General features: G+C 38.4%; 1 protein-coding gene and 1 long non-coding RNA gene across 2 annotated transcripts; one reads left to right on the top strand and one right to left on the bottom strand.

The window, feature by feature from the left end:
* Window positions 1-1182: 1182 nt before the first annotated feature.
* Window positions 1183-3308, bottom strand: LOC115736501. Its single transcript, XM_030668227.2, has 3 exons — window positions 2889-3308; window positions 2068-2406; window positions 1183-1837 (listed from the first exon to the last, which is right to left on the bottom strand). Exons 1-3 carry the CDS (start codon window positions 3189-3191, stop codon window positions 1340-1342), a joined length of 1140 nt encoding a protein of 379 aa, XP_030524087.2. The 5' UTR covers window positions 3192-3308; the 3' UTR covers window positions 1183-1339.
* A 7284-nt stretch (window positions 3309-10592) lies between these two features.
* Window positions 10593-11025, top strand: LOC125312853. Its single transcript, XR_007196904.1, has 2 exons — window positions 10593-10664; window positions 10749-11025. It is a non-coding gene; the product is annotated as an uncharacterized LOC125312853 (long non-coding RNA).
* Window positions 11026-19520: the final 8495 nt, after the last annotated feature.

Raw genomic sequence — 19520 nt, 5'->3', positions numbered from 1 at the left:
TATAAACTTTGCAAAGATAAAGAGAGTTATGGTTGGCTCTATGTGGGCGAGTGGGAGTTGTAGGTCCTCCGTGGGCATGTGGGGGTTGTTTGCCCTACATGGGTGAGTGGGAAATGATGGTATATGGGTCTCACGGTGTGCGCCCATGCGGGTGATCACACCCACGCACCATAGATAACTGCAAAAGCAATTATTTGCTAGTTCAAATGTGAAAAATCACGTCTCTTCATAGACGTAAATATATGCTCTCCCCCTTTTCATCGGTGGTCTGTCGCATTCAAGAGAATAGAAAAGAAACGACGACGACACTCTCTCCTCCTCACTGTTGAATTGCGTTCAACACGAAGGAACTCTCGAGATCGCAAAGGGGCATCTAGTTTGTGGCAATTACGGTATGTCCTCGTGATATACTCGTTCGATCGAGTGATACAAGTGATGAATTGGGCATGTTACCGCGAATTTGCTTTTAGATAGATAGAATTTTGTATCCAACACAAACCGGTCCAACTAGTTTTCTCCAGTCCAACCGCTCCCCTTGGTCGACCCGGCGAGCTAGGCCATGCGATCTGATCGGATCGGTCAACGACTGGTTTGACCGGAAGGCCCGAGTCAACAGTCAACCAGGTGTGGTCGGGATCACGGGTTGGGTCGGACACGGACCGCACCCTCGGCTCAACCTGATGAATCTACCCAACCCTAACCGATGACGCCCTCGTCCATTGGTAGGATCGCAGCCGGAAGTTAGAGTTACTGGACCAACTATGTGATAAGGATTGTACTAGGGGTGTTAGCAACATTCACATTCCAGCTGCTCTTCTGAAACTGAGATTGATGTGATTGGGGAAAAAATGGTGACAAAATATTCTGTAAAAGAAGGCTTGTCTTTGTAGACAGTTGCCTAGATTTGCAAATGGATCAGGAGAGTTTTTGGAAGTTGTTGTGGAGGATTTTGAAAACTTCATGAGAGGATAAAAGTATTCTGGTGGCGCGAAGCAGCAGAGGCCGCCTTCCACGATGCATGCCGGAGATGTGCCCGATATGCCCGCTCTGTAACACGATGACGAAAACAACGGTGCGGTCCTGTGGTCCGTATCTTATGGCGATAGGCCGCATGGTGGTCTTGCCATCGAATCGACTCAAAAAACGGATGTATACCCACCTTCTTGAATGGTTTTCCTCAGGCTTAACATTTGCATTCTATTTACACTGTGCTTTAGGTAACGAAAGGTTCAAAGGGAAGAACTTCTCAGAAAATTCTTATGAACAACTGATGAGAAACCCTTCTCTCCCCCAATATCTACAAACCAAAGAAATCAAAATCAACCCCAACTCACACTGCTCACCAAACCAACTGATCTTGCTTAATATCCGCAGGCGGCATAAAGTCCTCGGCCGACAACCCCCACACGTTGAAGTCCACGTCCTCGATCTTCCACGTTTCCTCGATCTCCCTCTTGTGGTTCGACGACTGCTCGCCGTACCTGAACACCGTCAAGCTCGTCTTCCCCCGGTGTGCGATGTTGATGCCGTCCACGTACCTGTACTCCTCCATCACCGACTCGGTGCTCGTCTCCCAGAAGACGTCCGCATCCTCGCCATCGGCGGTCTTCATGCGGAGCAGCCGCGAGTCCTCGAACTGGATCAGGAGGCCCGACCGCTGGCTGAAGTAGCCCCAGATGGTGTGGTGGATGATGTCGAAGTTGGGGCCGCTCTGCGCCTCCCGGAGCGCCGGGCTCGTCTCCAGCTTGAGGATGAAGCAGTCCTCGTCATTAATGATCTTCTCACCGATGCACATCCCGTCTAGGAACAGGTTCGCCGTCGATCTTGGATCCAATCCCTTCACACAAACAAATGAAACACTATGGTTAGCATCGTTGCAACTAGGATAGGAGAAAAAACCAAGTACGGACATGAAAATTATGTTTTGATGTTGCCAAATTGACTGCGAATGCAAAAGCCAAAGTTGATTGTACAATGTAAACCGCAGCTATTTACTGTACAAATTAATCTGTCCTGTAGATTGCACAATCACTGTCCAAAACGTTATGAGAAACAAATAACTTGTACCTGAAGGAATCGCCGCAAGGGCCGAGGGGGCCCCTTGGAGACGGGCGCCTGCTGATTTGAGGAGTGCCGCCACGAGAGCTTGCCGTTGCTGCCGCAGCTGACCTTGCAGCCCGAGACGATGAGCTCGAGGCTCCAGAGGTCGGGGTTCTTCTGCCACAGCACAAACCCCCCAATCTCCTGCGTGCTCCGCGCCTCCACGCTCTCGTCCCCTTGGTGGAACTCCGATGCGCATATCTTCACCTGGCCGGTCACGCACATGCTGTGCACCGCATTTACCGCTGCCTGCCCTCCCGTTGCCGCTATGTACTGCTGTACTATGTACTTCGCCGTCGATGCTTCCTGCAAAATGATGCACATGGGTTAGGCTGTAAAATTAGGATAAGGGAGATTGTATCCAACCGCGAGAGTTTCACATAGACCCGACTTGTGAAAATTGATGAATAAACTCGACTCAATGCGATCAACGATCGTGGTCTAGTCCTCACACAAGATGATCTAATGACATCGGAATAGTTACGGTTTCAATGGAAGTCATATTGCTCGTGGGGTCGCCTAGAAACCAAGTGTCCCTCGCCATTGATGATCTAATGACATCGGGACAGTTTCTAACCAGTCGCCCTTATTGCCCGATTGAAATTGTGGCCAGGAATGCTAATCTGAAATAAAAATATTTTTCCCATCAATCTATGAACACTAATCTGAAGTTTGCGACCTAACAAAATTTCATTTTCATGTGTCGCGAAGTGTTGAGTTCATATCTCCAAATCGCCGGTCTAATCAAGTACGTATAGAGAGATAAAAAAAAAAAGGGTCTCACGTACGATGGAGCTATCGCGAATGGGGCGGTTGACGGAGTGGTCGAGCTGGACTTGGAGGGGGATGAGGGGCGACCCGACGAGGTAGAGGAGGAAGCGGAGCTCGTTGATGCGGGCGGCGATGACCGGGGACGACCATTTGTCGGACGTCTGCGCCTTCATCCATGTTAGCATGTTCTGCATCCGGAGCGCGACGTCGCTCCCCATGCTTGCGAACATCTCCTCCGGGATCGGCACCTCCAACACCGTCTCGAGAGCGTCTTCTCGGTCAATGTTGGGACACAGCCTCCTCATCGAACTCCTCTGCATGGCTGGTTACCCACGAGATCGAAACCCCCTGCCCCAGATAGAGAAATCGACACAAGGAGGAGGAGATGATGATGGTCTGCAAATTTTTTTATGCAGATCGATTCAAAGTAGAAGAAGAAAGAGGACGATGATTATGGTGGATGTGTATATGGATGCATGCACGGGAAACGCAGTCAAAGGCCAGACATGTGTGTCGAGGGAGGGAAGGAAGGAGACTGGAGAAAATTGCTTCTTTCTTTTGATTTTTGCTTGGTGCTTTGGAGGCTGGCCTTGGTCGTAGGTGTCCTAAAGCCAAATCGTGTGGGCACGATTTGTCTTTGTGGGGAGTTTCTAAATTTGGTTGGTCCAATAGTCTTTTTTTTTTTTTTTTTTGTCTTTTAACCTTTTTCTATTCTTTTTTTTTTTTTTTGTAATGCTTTTTCTATTCTTTTGTTTTCACTTTTTGGAAGTATTTCACTTTTCTTTTTATTGTCAAAAGATTCTTGAGTTGACTGTAGTTTAGGGATCATCTATTTTAGGATGGCTCGGTTTCCATCTTGAAATTTGATATCGAACAGGATAAAGTTCGTTTCTAATTTGTAGAATCGGAAATTGGCCCACCTGATCCTACAACCAGGCGTATCGTCCGGTCCAATTCTGATTTCGAAATCGGTAATTTATTTTTAATTTGCTCTATTCCCTACGTCTTGAACTCCAAAAGTTGCTACCACCATCGACTAGAGCAATTGTGCATGCATTATGTTCCGCTGAATTCAAATGGTTTCACATTTCATTTTGTTCTTTTCTGCATCAATTTCTGCTTATCCCTTCCATATGTAGCTCCTCGGTTAAAGAACTACAAGTGGAAGTTTCCCAATGTTAAAATAGAAAAAAGAGCATTTTTTTTTTTCGGTTTTTTCTTAAATAAAGGTTAACATGATCGGGGGTTCGACGGTAATTGATGATCCGCTAATCTTCCACTGGATTTTTTAGCCATTACTATGTTGCAAGGCACTGTATCAATATGTTAACTAGTTAAAAGTAAGTACATACATTGACATATATGCATATGTATAATATATGAATACAAATTTGTAGTCATTACTCTACTTCTGCTGAATGTCAGAAAGAAGTGGAACGCAAGTATGTTTACTCTTTAAGATAAAAGAATTATAATAAAAAAGCATATTGGTTTGATCTGGTCCGAGCGGTCCAAGCAATTCAAGGGAGAATTACCAAAAAAACCTTAAACCTATTGCAATTGTGCCAATTCCGACATAAACTTTTCTTTTTTTGCTAATTGAGTCACAATTCAGTCTATTTTGCTAGCCAGTGTTGAAGTGGCAAATTTTTAATAATATTCTAATACTTTTCAAATTTTTTAATTCTTTTAATAAGTTTTTTTTCTTTTTTTGGTTTTGTTTGATAGGGAGCTGCTGGCCAAGGGCGACCTTCGCCAGCTCCCTTGCCTAACGACCAGCAAGGGCTGCGAACCCTTGCCTAGCTATAGCCTCCTACTGGCCAAAAAAAAAAAAAAAAGGATAGAACAAGTAATTAAAAATTCAAAAAATATTAAAATACTATTAAAATTTTGCCACGTTAGTGTCGGCCGGCTAAATGGACTGAATTGTATTAAAGGTTTAGGAATCAATTGGCAAAAAAGAAAAATTGGGACTGAATTGGCTTTAGGACATTTTTGATAATTTTCTCAACAATTCAGTACCACACCTCAAATCGGGAACTATCGGTTTCAAATTTTGGGAATCCAAAAATCACCTAAAATAGGCTGATTGGATTTGGAACCAAACAGATCGTCATGCCTACTTTAAATTTAGTGGTGACACAGTTTAAAGTGCTCGACTGATATAATCGAATTTCAACGGTCTCTTCTTTCTCTTTGAAATAATTGGATGATGGACTATGGAGGGTGTTGTAAAACCAAAAGTTATTTTGTTGAGACTCGTATCATTATCATGCTATCTTGAGACGTAAATGTAAATGTCAAACTGATTTGACATAGAAGAGATTGAGTGTTCCATGAAATGAAAGCTGGTTTTTCATGTGGTTTTAAAATTAGAATGAGAAACGGGAAGCCGGAGCGTACCTAGATCCTTTTCAAGCAGCCGGATGTGAATAATACAAATTGTTATTACTTAAGGTTCTATTTACTTTGCAAAAAGTAAATAGTTTAAAAAAAAGTAATAACTATAACTATTTTTATCATTTATAATAATTTACGTTTAAATATTTTCATGCGCGATATTTTTCATTCATTCATTTTTATAAACTATATAAGTAATTAATTTGAAAATTTATTTTTATTTATTTATTTTATGCAAAATAAACGAAACCCATTTTATTTTTAAAGGTACTTCTAGATGTGTTGATTTTTTTTTTTTTTTTTGTTTGGTCGGAGATGTGTTGATTGTTCGGGACCTCTGCTTTTGTACATTTGACTTTCATTTCCTCCAACGGTGGTGACAAAAGTGAAAATACCTGAGAAAACAATTTTCACTTTTGTTTTTTTTTTCTAGAATAGGCTTACTGTTGACAACGTAGTTGATTTGACAACACAAAGTCCTATATATTTTCTACTTTATTTTGGGAATAGCCTTTGTAGGAGTTTTTCTCTTCTGGTCGGCCAACAAGTCGAGGACAAATAAAATGAAACATTATGAGGAACTTTGGTAGGAGTTTTTCAAGTGAGTCATTAAGATCAAGCAAGAGCTGTACAATCTAATGGTACAAGTAAATTGGGCTAACATGCACTAGGAGTACCCAAAAAAAAAAAAAAAACTTGAGCGGCAATGTCGCTATTGCTCATGCACTATGAGCACAGGGGCACAAGAATTGACTAATGATACTCAAGAGACCTCCACTTCTCTCTCTTTCGCCCCTTCTTTTCTTTATGTGCAATGCTAGTCATACTAAATAGTATATCATGATCGAGATACTCAAATTATATCGCATTATGTATGGATGTTTCCATGACTAGGGTTTGAAGCACGAGATAGTGGTTTCTCATGACATCCAGCATGAAAATATCATCATCTGTAAATCAATCTTTGTAGACTTTCTCGGCATGCATAGTACATCTTCTATGGCATACACATATCTAATGTTCTCATTGTTTCTAGTTTAGCTTCAACCAAAGGAAAATGAATGAACCGCCCCCACTCTTTGTGGAGCCATTTCCAAAAGCACACTGGCCTGAAAAAGAAAGGAAGAAGAACAAGAAGGAGGAGGAGGAGGGGGGCAGGAAACCTAAAGCTCATCTAAATCAAGGCCCTAAAATGCAACTGATAGTTTTAAAAGTTTCAAAACTTGAGCCGTGAGATTTAGTGGACAAAAGCAAATCTGACCCGACTTGGGTGTTGATCAGAGAGGGCCAGAACAGTGGAGAAACAGAAGAGAGGAGAAAAAGGCCAGTTGCCGGGACGACATGATTTTGTTTCCTTGGATGCCCCTAACCCATACATCTTGATTGCAAAAGAGCGGAGAAAAAGCTTCTTTTGGATTGACTTCATAATGGGTGTGTCTTCTTCACCTCTCCTTTGAAGAAAGATTCTCGTCTATCTAAACCCTAAAAGCCAGGTTCCCTTTTGGGCTGTGCAAAATTTGGCTTCAGGATTGATGCTAGGGTTTGGCTTTTCTCTTTTTGACTGCCCCTCCGCCAATTCTATTTTTTTTTTTTCAAAAGGAGAGAGTGATTTAAGGAGCCTTGAATTGGGAAAAATGGGAATAGGGATGTAGATGTCCATATGCACGCGTTTCATGTGAGTTTGGTATGTGCGAACACATCATATAGGCATTGGGTGCGGTTCAACTAGGGAACCGGCACAGATAGGCCGACTCTGGGAGAACCTGTTCGGATCCAAGTTCCTCAAACCTAGAACCGGCCTATAATCGGTTTGGTTCCCATTGGGTATTCACAAGATCGGTCCTTGATTCTAGACCGAGAACCAATGCACCCTGAAAACCGATTAACACTAGATTAGGTTGGTCCCATTAAGGGCTTGTTGAATAAGATGACTCCCACTCATATTTTGAGGATGTCTTTCTTGGAGGAAATTATCAAAAAAGTCCTAAATCAATTGCCCTTTTACTAATTCATTCATAAACTTTTCAATTGTGTCGGTTTAGTTCTAAACATTTTCATATTTTTCTAATTGAATCTATCGTGTCGCTTTTGACAGAAAATCACCGACGTTGACGCCGATCGTCCTATGTGACACAAACGGCACCGAGGTGAACATTTTTCAATAAAGTTTTAAAAATTTATGAAATATTGATAATTTTTTATTCTTCTCTTTACTTCAATTTTTTTTTGATCGAGGCCGGCAAGGGTTGCTAGCCAACCTCATTGGCCACAAGCTAGGGACGAAATGTTCTCCTCGGAGATGGTGAGGGCCCCAATGCCATTGGTTGATATGAGCGTTGTCGTCTTAGTCCAAAAAAAAAAAAATTATAAAGAATTCAAAAGTTTATTTATAAATTTTCACGTCGGCGCTATCTGTGCCACAAGGGATGGTCGACGTCGACATTCACGTCCACGTTAGTGATTTACGGCTAAATTGGTCAAATAGATGGCTCAATTGAAAAAATGTGAAAAGAACCAATCCAAATCGGCATAATTTTCAACAAAAAGAATCGATAAAATTGAAAGATTTAAGACAAAGTTGATGCAATTGAAAGATTTATGATTGAACCGATATAAATATAATAGATTTGTAACTTTTTTGGTAATTTTTCACTTATGCTTGCTTTGCACAAGTTGAGATATCATTTTGAAGATGAATCAATATTACATGATCAAAAGCAGATCACTACCTCCTTTAGTGAAGAAGCAAATTTAATCTTTCTTCTTTGTTGTTACCTGTGCATTTACCTTTTCATTAATTATTCGTCAAAATTAGCGATCCAAAATATTTTGCGAAGAAAGCAATAATATTCTTGGAAGTTAGAGCCCCTTCTTTAATATTTTAAAAAAGAAGAAGACAGAAATCAATTCTTTCGTGCCATGACTTTTTAGGGCTTTTTTTAAAAATGGGTAAATTTTTTTTTTTACGAAAATGGGTCAAATTTAACTCTCGCACGGAGCTAGGTGCTTGCTCCTGAGCGGGCGCCTGTTCACGGGCACACATTGAAGAGTTTGTTCACGGCTTTGCTCTGCTGTAAAGAGGAAAGCTGGTAACGAAGAGGAGATCCTCCCTCGCTTTTGTTCTCCCTTGCTCTCGTTGTCCCTCGCCCTCTCTCTCTCTCTCTCTCTCTCTCTCTCTCTCTCTCTCTCTCTCGTTTATTTTCCCCCACCCTTGTTCTCCCTCGCTCGGTATTATTTTTTCGTCATCCTCGCTTGCCTCAACACCTTTATAGGTATTAAATATTTTTTTAATTAAGTATTAATTTTTTCATGTAATTTTATGTTATGTATAGATTGTTAGTAATATGTTTTTATTTTTCATTAATATTTTCGTAATGTTTAAATTAATTTATGAATTTTTTATTTAGTAGAATTTGAGATAAAAGCAAAGTCGCCTCCTCACTCGGTGCTGCTCTCCCTCGACAGTTTGAGGTAAGTTTTGGTATAGTTATTTTTTTTTTCAATTTCTTAGGTATAGATTTATTTATTTTGTTATTATTTATACATGAATAATTTATTTGCAGGGATAAATTATTATTGTTATTATTATTTACAAATTTAAAAAACTCTTTAAAAATATTTACTGATTTAGGAACAAGAAAAGGCTATTAAAAAATTGATAAAACAGAAAAATTAGAAAACCCCTAAAAAATGGTATTTATTTCATTTGCTATATTAATGGTTATAATGTTAATTTGTTAATGTGTAGGGGAAAATATTTATTAAATTTTAGATGCAAAATAATTTGTTATTTCTTTATTTAGTAGAATGTCGTCTACATCTTTTGCGATCGTGTACTGGAGAGGTAGAATATTAGGAAATGAATATGGACATGATTACGAAGGTGGACAATCTACTATGTTTGAGTTTGGAAACATATCCACATTTGATGAGTTATGTGCTACGATTGAGCGCGCGTTGAATATAACAGAAAATCAGTATATTTATAGTCTGATGTATAGACACTCAATTCTAACACGCCGTTGTGTTATATATGACATTGTGGAGGTGCATAATGATGATGTAGTTAGGATGATCCAGCGGTTTGCACTTCGGTTGGTTCTATGAGGTTTTTACGGTTTTACTGTAGATGAACACCAAGTGATAAATGATTTAGTTGGGGGAGATTCCAATGTTAGTGAAGAGAGCGTTGGAGTGGATAATCGATGCGTGAAGTATGATGATAATGATGATGATGTGATGAAAAAGATGATTTTTGGATCGATAGTGATGACAATGATGAAGAAGATGACGGAGGTGATAATATGGAGGCTTACTATAATACCTATTACAATAATCCCATTTTGCCATTGGTACATCCATTGCCCTATTTAGGGATCGACTTTGATATGATGCAAGTTGATACAAGAATCAAGCCGGGCCGTATGTTGTTTGATCAATTAAAAGAATTTGATGTTGAGATGTTATTTTCATCACGGGATACGGTCCAGTTGGCTACGAAATAGTATTCTCTGAGAAAAAATCATCACTTTCATAGTGATGAGACAATGAAGACAAAATATGTGATAATGTGCGATAATCCAAATGGACCGTGTGGTTGGTGGCTCCGGGCAACTAATAAAGCGGGCACCATGTTTTGAAAAATAACTAAGTACAATAGGCCACATACATGTAGTTATCCTCAAATGTCACATGATCCTCGACAACTTGATCAGAAGTACCTCTACAGCCAAATAGAAGCAATGATTGCCACCCAACTATATATCAAAATCAAGCCATTGATGGCGGAGATTAAAGACAAGATGAGCTTCGAACCTATTTACCGTAAAACCCGGGCAGCTAAACAAATGACGATTCCCAAAATTTTTGGAGGATGGGATGAGTCGTACAATAGGTTGAGGAAGTACATGAATGTAATGGAGTTAATAAATCCAGGTTCTCATTTTGTAATCGATAATTACATGAACCTAGATCAGAGCTGCACGGTTTTTAACCGGATGTTCTGGACTTTCAAGCAGACGATTGAAGGCTTCAAAAGTTGTCGTCTTGTGATATTTGTTGATGAAACTTTTTTGTACGGAAAATACTGAGGAACACTCCTTTGTACGGTCTCATTTGATGGCAACAATCATATATTTCCGTTGACATTTGCTATGGTCGATAGAGAGAATATTTACAATTGGACTTGGTTTATAGATCCGTTGCGGAGATATGTTGCTAGAGAGAAAATATTTGTGTAATATCAGATAGGTATGTCAAGATTCGGAAAGCAATTGAGACAAAAGGGTAGCATCCTTTACATGGCCACCATAGATATTGCATTTGGTATGTTGTCAATAATTACAATAAACAATTCAAAAATGCCGAAGGGAAAAGACTTGTTGAGATGGCGGGTAAATTTTTAAATTTGTAAATTTGAGGAAAATACGTGTTCATAAATTTGTGTGAGAAGTAGTTATTATTATTGTAATGTACAGCTTACGAGAATCAACAATGGAAGTTCCAACACATCATGAGCCGAATTAGGGAGTGGGATTGACAAACAGATGACTGGTGTGACTAGATTCGAAGGGAGAAATGGATGAAGGCTTATGATGGCAAGAAGAGATATGGATCGATGATAAAGAATTTAATTGAATCGGTTAATGGGATGTTGAAGGATTTTCGTGCTCGGCCAATAACAGCTATGGTGGATAAGATATTCTACCGGTTGGTCCACTGTTTTGACATGCGAAGAACGACATACGGGAGGCAAAAGGACCACTGTTGGGTATATACTCAATTTATGGGTGAAACGCTCGAACGAAATAGTCAAACTGCAAATGGGCATGATGTGATATGGTTTGGCTCAGATAGAGAGGTTTTTGAAATTAAAACTGGATACAATAGATCCGGAGGATCGGGGGGCCACAAACATAGAGTAAGGCTAGACTCGCGAACTTGCACGTGTAGGAAATTTTAGAAGATGAAAATCCTATGTTCTCACGTAATTGCAGCATGTCAAACACATGCAATTGATTACCATGCGTTCGTAGATGAATTCTATAGGTTGGATAGAACACTTCAGTACTATCGGTACATGTTTTATCCGTTGGGATATCATGCTTACTGGCATGAACCCGATGAGCTACCATTAGTGCCAATCCCGAACCGTATTAGGAAGAAAGGAAGGTCCTCGTGCTTAGGGGTGGCCACGGGCTGATTTGAGCCTGGAATTGGCTCGTTCACCAATCGGAATCGGCCCATTGACCGGGTCCGCCGGTTCCAAATCCGAACAGGCCCTCATGGGCCCGTTAAGATTTGTCCAAATTCGGAACCGACCAATTAGCCATTGGACCTAAGCCCAACGGCTAGCCTAAAAAAAAGGGGTGGCTCTTTCCCCCACGGGGCTTACCCGACCGTTGCATTACAACGGATACCCTCCTTTTTTCTTAATTTATTAAAACTATCCTAAATTTCTATAAATACTCCTCTCCCTTTTATTTTTTCTTACAAATTCTCTCAATCCCGGCTCAATTCTCTCAATTTTCTGAATCCACTTTTCGCTCGATTCTCTAAAAAAAAGGGCAAGTGGAAGCAGATCCGGTGACAGAAGAAATAGCGCGATGTGGATGGGGGAATCCGATTATCATCTTCCTCATGAATATGATCCTCGTGAATTTGCATGTTGAGTAGATGATGATGATAATGTCAACGTTATTCCCAACGCAAGAAAGTTTTCATCCTCCTACCGGTGTCGAAGAAACGTCGATAACACAGGAGCCAGAATGCGATGGTACATCCAATATATAGAAACACTTCACGAAGGAACATTTAGGTGAAAACAAGTATCGGGTAAAATGTAAATATTGTGGGACAACATACAGGTTTTACGATGGAGGTGACTATGGAACATTTAAACGGTATTTAAGGTCAAAACATGCAACGCAAGCGGGGATCGACACCGACCAACAACAAATTTCTAGGTATGTCAATCCTAACACACCTCCTTTATTTCGTTACAATGAAAATGTTTATAAAGAAAAATTTAACTCAATATGTTGCCATTGATCGTTTACCGTTTAATATTGGTGAAAATTTTTGTTTTAATTTTTTTTTATAAACACTACATGTACTCAACAAGTAAAACCCGTTCCGAGAAATATTTTTAAACGGGAAATTTTTGGGCTTTATAAAAAAGGAAAAAAAAAGATTTGAATTTTTTTTTTACAAATTTCAATGGACGTGTGCATATAGATAGCGACATTTGGAGTGATCCTTGGCAAACTCATTCTTATATGGGTATTACATGTCATTGGATAGGTGACGATTAGAACGTTCAAAAAAGAGTTATTGCATTTCGAGTTTTTGATGATAGGCATATGGCTAATAATATTTATAGAGTAATTATAAAAGTTTTAGAAGAATATAATTTGATTAATAAAATTTTTTCAGTTGGTTTTGATAATGTCGCAAAGAATACCGCTTCCATTCCCGATTTAGAAAAGATTTGTAAACCCGCTTTTGGTGGACAATTTTTTCACATTATATGTTCTTGCCATGTTTTAAATTTATGTGTATAAGATGATTTACAAAATCTTGATACTTTTCTTAACCCAATAAAGAAATCAATTCAATTTTTATGGAAACATCCCCAAATTATGAAAGAATGGGGTAGATTGTGTAAAGCAAATAGAAGAACACCAAAAGTTTTTTCAAAAGATATTCTAACTCTTTAGAATTCTACCTACGAGTTGCTTAATCAATCTTTTGATTATAAAGATTTATTATGTGCGTTTATTTTGAATAATATTTTCGAAATTAATTTATTGCCACAAGATTGGGATATTGGCAAAAAACTTTTAGATTTTTTAAAATTTTTTAATGATGCAACTTGTAGTTTATCTGGTATTTATAATCTTATTATGCATTTATTTTTAATAGAGTGTGTTAATATTGCTGGTGTTTTTGAAGAATAAAAAAAAGATGATCAATTAGCTCCGACTATTATAGCAATGCGGGCAAAATGACTGCTTTATTATACCGAAATTCCTCTTCTTCTTTTTTGGTTGTTTTTATTTTCGATCTACGTATGAAATTAGATGGTTTAGATGATTATTTGAATAGCTATTATAAATATTTACATTTGAATGAAACAATAAATGTTGGAACTATACAAGCAGCTATTAAAAACGCAATAGTAGAATTGTATAGTAAATTTTATAGTACATATAGTTTAGGTGATAGTGGATTTTCCCAACCTAGTGACGTACAAAGCGGATAGAGTAGTAGAATTAATAGAGGGTACAAAATGCTGATAAGTAGGTAAAAAAGACAAAAATCGAAACCGGAACCGGCCCTTGAACTCGCTCGAAATTGCCTGTTCCGGTTCAAGGGTGGCCACAAACCCGAACCGGTCGATTCCGAACCGTGGCCACCTCTACCCCGTGCATCACGGATATGTAATGAAATGGACTGGAGTACGCTGAGCAGTAGCACTTCGCGTAACCATTACACCAACTGTGGAAAGTCGGGGCACAATAGGCAAACTTGTGAATACGGATCGGCCCGTAAATAAAATTTATATAGTTTGTGAACATTGAATGTAATACATCCGATTGCCATACTCAATTTAATTGTGTGAATTATGTAAATTAGATGTATGATTTTTTTGTAATGTTATAATATCACAACCGTGCGATATTTATGAAGTTTTTATGTTCCATTTGTAGACATGGCACGGAGAAATTACATTCAGCCAGGACCTAAGGATGATTCACTACTTACACGGCAGGTCATTTGGGACGGATCGGTGCTCAAGAAATTAGCAGTTGATTTGTAATTTGTAATAACTATATCGTAATAAAATTGCTACTAATGGTTAATGTAACATTATATAGATAGATGAGAATCAAGTTCTTAAATGTCGGTGAGGTGGATCGACGCTAAATGTACCCGAACTTGATGATTGCATAGTACTGTATCTTTAAGCTTCGAGATTTTATGAAGTTTATTCAATGGGATTTTGGCAACTTGATTGGCATTTGATTACAGCTTTGGTCGAGCGGTGGAAGCACAAGACTCATACCTTCCATATGCCGAGAGGTGAATGCACGATCACATTACAGGATATCGCGGTTCTAACGGGGCTTCCTATTGATGGAGATGTAGTTATTGGCTGCACTAATATGAATTGGGGCACTCTTTGTGAGAATCTACTTGGTGAGCGCCCACCCCATTTGCGTGGTTCGATGGTAAAGTTAGGCTGGCCGAGAGAACACTTTGGTGTAATTCTCGACGATGCCGATGAGATTACCGTATTGCAGCATGCTAGGGCATTCATTCTCCGATTGCTTGGAAGATCTATCTTTTTAGATAAATCGGGTGTCGGGGTTAGTTTGATTTTTCTTCCACTACTAGAGCACCTTGAGTATCCTACGTAGTACGGTTGGGGTTCAGCAGCACTTGCGTAGTTGTATCGGGGAGTTATGCAATGCGATTGATCCATCAGCGAACCAAATTAGTTGTGCCCTACATTTATTACAGATTTGGGCGGGGGATCGCTTGAGTTGTGTCTCCCCATCCATCAAAAACCATGATTCTTTACCGGATACACCTCTTGGTAGTTGGTATGTGATCTATTGCTTTTTCAGTTGGTGAGTTATAAATTTTTTTCAATGAGTATAATATATGTAATTGTTCTTGTTTTTTTGTTTATGTAGCTGGAATCAAGCTCGACAGACAACAACGGTCCCCACACCCACTTTGCCATATCTGTGCTACTAACTTGATAGAATGGCATACGTAGATGTAAGTAATGATAGCAACCAACAAGTTCAATGTAATGATAGCTTTTAAATTAATTCTTCATTTAATTTGATATATTTTAATACGATAACAGATTACTTCGGAGCCCTACATCGATGACACTCTGTAGACCCTACCGGATTACACGCTGTACGGACAACACATTTGGCGGGCTCGTGTCCCACGCATTTGTTTCCACATTATTGAGTGACATTATCCAGACCGAGTATTTTGTTAGTTTGGTATGCAGCAGGCAATACCTACTCTTTCCCGTAATCATACAGCCTTTAATGACATAGAATTAAGGCCAGTTGCAAGGGATTGGGTCGATTTGCACATATAGTGGATTGATTTATGGGATGCTCGTCTTCAATATATAGTCCGTGGTGCTCCCGCAATAGAGCCACTTCACTATCATTCGAAATATATGGAGTGGTATCGTAGACACAAACGGAGGTGAATTTCTTACAAATGAGGTGTAATTGGTGCAACGGTTCATGCAAACACTTTTAATTTACTTAATTAATTATTTTTTTAGCAACATAAGTTATTGGCATTTGATAAATTCTGTTGATTTTGATTTCATGAATAGGGTGATAGCATCGAATAAATCATATAATTAAGTTCCACAAGATCTTTAGAGAACGTGCGGGCTATAGCAAGGATAGCTAGAACAATGCTATACGCCTACAATGAGGAGAGATGGATAACATTAGTACCACCACCCCAACTAGCACCTACAACAGCACTCATTAGGCCGCACGAGAATGACCTACCCGATCTTGTTTAGTCCATCCGGAGGACCACTCGAGCTCATCTAGTTAATGATGTCGTTCCCTACCCCTTGGCCTATTGTATGACAGATTTCACTTCGGGATGCACTCCAAGGTTCAGCCAGGTATATTTCAATGCAGGGGTTCGCCTAGTTTATCGGTCTATTTCATGAGGGATTCGCTTTTACATTTCGTGACAGTTGATAGCCACAGACTCTAGCAAGTTTTCCTAGTTCATATGGATCCGATTTCTCTCCTCTTTTTCCATACCCTCCTATAGTAGGATATGTATCGTCCGAGCATAGGATATTTTCTCACTTTGTTGATGCATCCATATTACAGCCACGCTAGCCATCACAGGATATGCCTTCGTCATCTACATGTTCTACTCATTCGGAACCTCGTCCTCATTCTCGGTACAATACTAGACCCGCCGAACAATAGAAACAACCCTGATTGCGAACAAGAGACCACTTAGAAGGACGATAGCATCGGTGAATGTAATTGGGGTTGAGGATTGTTATCTATTATTACAATTTTGATGTGCTGGATTTTTTTAGCTCATTAATTGTTATCCACGTTCTTTAAATCTGCATTTGTTATCTTCATATATCTTACCAATTTTATTTTATGAATATTTTTTTATTAATTATTTGCATACTAAATAAATTAATTACATAAATACTAAATTAATTATTAATTATATATCTTAATAAATTTTCGATTAATTATTGATAATTATTTACAAAGTTATATAAATATAAATGTTATAAGTATAAAATAATTAAAAAATACATAAAAAATACCAAAGTAAAAAAAAAAAGGGTCGGACACGGGGCCGTACGGGACTCTAGGCCCCGCACGAGGCCCATACGGGGGTTAGACTCTTGCATGAGACCCCTTTTGGTAAATAAAAAAAAAAGAACCATTTCATAATTTTTTTATTTTGACCTATTTTCGAAAAAAGCCCTACTTTTTTCATAATAAGAAAGTGGTGACGACAATAAACATTTGACATATCGCCATTCTTCAGGATGGGAAATTTCTTTAATTTAATGCGTGGTGATTGATATGGATACCGGGGTAGAGGGGGATGTAGTTTTCTAAAATCGAATTTTTATCTTTTACAATGTATTTAATAAGTCTAGACGAAAAAAAAAAAAAAACATGCTTTCCATAAACTCATCGTCAAGAAGGACTCTAAAATTATCACCGAACTTATTAATTAAGAGAGGTACTACTTAAAGATATTTGAAGACTCTTGGGATAGCTTTTTGAGTTCAAAATTCGTCTTATCTTTCGGAAAGGCAATCGACCTGCGGATATACTTGCAAATATAGGTGTAGCGAAGCGATTAGATACCACGTTCTACTTGCAGCCTCCAAGGAAATTATTCCATGTTTTGTTTAGTGATGAAGTTGGGATTGCTGATTTTAGACTATAGTTTCTTTTAGTTTGTACCCTCTATTTACCAAAAAGAAAAAAGAAAATAAAAACATTTGATAAGACGATGAAGATTCAGCTGTGCATTCTAATAATCTCTCCTTAATTTAGATGTCCACTTGAATCTCCAATGTCCACCTTCATCCTTAGTCCTAATAATCTCGGTCAAGAGGGCGTTCATGTCCGCACTTGTCAATATATTCAATTGGACCCAATTTTGCTCAAAAGTTTAAGCCAATGAATTATGAGTTAACTATTATATATTAACTGCTAAAAACCAGGTCAATTCTCTAATGTGCGACTTCTCTAGCACAATCCACACGTGCATCCTAGCAAATCCGACTTAAACCAATTCCCTATTATTGTCGTGGACTAGATAAAATCTCTAACTGTCAATTCCTAGAAATGATAACTTGCATCGCTTATAAAAAATGAACGAACGAAATAATATTTTCACCATCCATGAAAATATTTATAAACATGAATTGCAAGAAATATCCATCTTTCTGCTAAACAGAACATTGTCCATAATAAAAGTATTTTTCATTAATTAATAATTTTAGGCCGTTCAAAATATTTTCTAAGCTATTCATTTTTTGCGCTGAGTATGTACTTTTTGGTGGGTGTCTAACAAAGCCTGTGATCATATCTAGCTGCATCAATGAGGCTGACTCGTCTCTGCAAAGCTTTTGCTGCTATCCCACCCACGAGATAAGACTGGATAGATATGGTTGCTCCTTTCAGGTGCCTGACTTGTGTCAGCAGACGATAAAAGGATCGTTTTTTTACCTTTAGGTGGAAATGGACAGCCCTGGAAAAGAGATGGATGTTTGGGATTCCTCTTTTCATTAATCTCCATGGAAATCTTGTTTAAAGTCTATATAGGTTATTTGGGTTTTTCTCCTAAATCACCCAACCGTACGTTCAAGATGTATCTTTTCAAGGCTGCTGCCTGATGTTGATTCTTGGTATAAGTCTACAAGAATAGTCTACCATCTGGAGGAATTCACAGGGGAGGAAGACGCTGCAACTTCTCCTTTCATACTTGTACTGCTCCGGCATGCTCTTTTTTTCCAAGGGGGTGGATTCTTTTTCAAGAGTTCTTCGTAAGGGATGCATAAATTTAGAGACTGTTCGGACGGAATCGCTAAGATAATTGATAATAATACCAAGAAAGTGTTGAATTTGCTTACGAGAAGGATTTTCATTTCGAAAAACTTTGAGAATTCTTTTTCGACACGATCAATCAGGGTGGTTTGTGTAGCGACCTAAAAATTAATTTAGGTTAATGGATTATTAGGTTAATTATGTGAATTAACTAAGATAATACGGACTCTCTCAAGCCCTACTAATTCGCAACTTAGGTTTGATTTTTTTTAGGAACCGCCACTAATCTTTTTTTGGTATGTAGATTAGATACCTAAATAAAGTACGGAAGAATACTTTATTTTCCGCTAACCAAAGATTTAAGGCTCGGGGATTTGATTATGTTAATTAATTTTTTTAATTAACACCCTTTCGGTACCTAATTCCATGAAGCATGTCTTTTTGATTGATTTTTGTGATTTAAATTTTTTTTAAATTTTATTTAAACGTAAATTTGAAAAAAATTAAATAAAAATACCCATAATATACCTTTATTTTCCGAATTTTTCGATGAATCTTCTCATTCTCGAAGATCCGGGCTAGAGCGAGGTTCTATCCGCTGCATTCTCGGGGATTCGAGCTAGTATGCGGATAATGGTATAAGATGTCATCATCCCTTCTCGCCAAAGGGCAGAATACGAAATCTTATACTAAATTGCCATCCCATCCCATCCCATAAGATCATGGTTAAGACTTGCAATTTAATATTCCGAAGGGTCGGGCTCAAGGGAGCATATATTATGGGCAGTTTTATTTAAAAAAGTTCAAACATTTATTGAATTTTCGAAAATCCCTAAAAGATTTCTAAATTTTCAAGAAAATAAGCTCCTATCCACGAATGATTGATATCTTTTAAAAAGGGAAAGCTTATCTTCTGAAATTTTCAAAGTATATTAGATAACTTCCCAAATTTTAAAGATGCATTTAATATCTCCAGAAAAATCCGATTGAATCTTGAGTTATCCGAGTATTTTGAAAATCAATATTCTACAAGATGTGATTGCCTCAAAATCTAGTGTGACCTTATCCTTTAGTATTTTATTTTTTCGAATTTTCCAAATCAGATTAGGTACAAATCCGAAAACAGGGGATATGCTTCAA

Source organism: Rhodamnia argentea, chromosome 11 (assembly GCF_020921035.1).
Source record: "Rhodamnia argentea isolate NSW1041297 chromosome 11, ASM2092103v1, whole genome shotgun sequence".
Taxonomy (NCBI): Eukaryota; Viridiplantae; Streptophyta; class Magnoliopsida; order Myrtales; family Myrtaceae; genus Rhodamnia; species Rhodamnia argentea.
The sequence above is the reverse complement of the archived record's forward strand: the minus strand, read 5'-3'. Positions and strand labels throughout refer to the sequence as shown.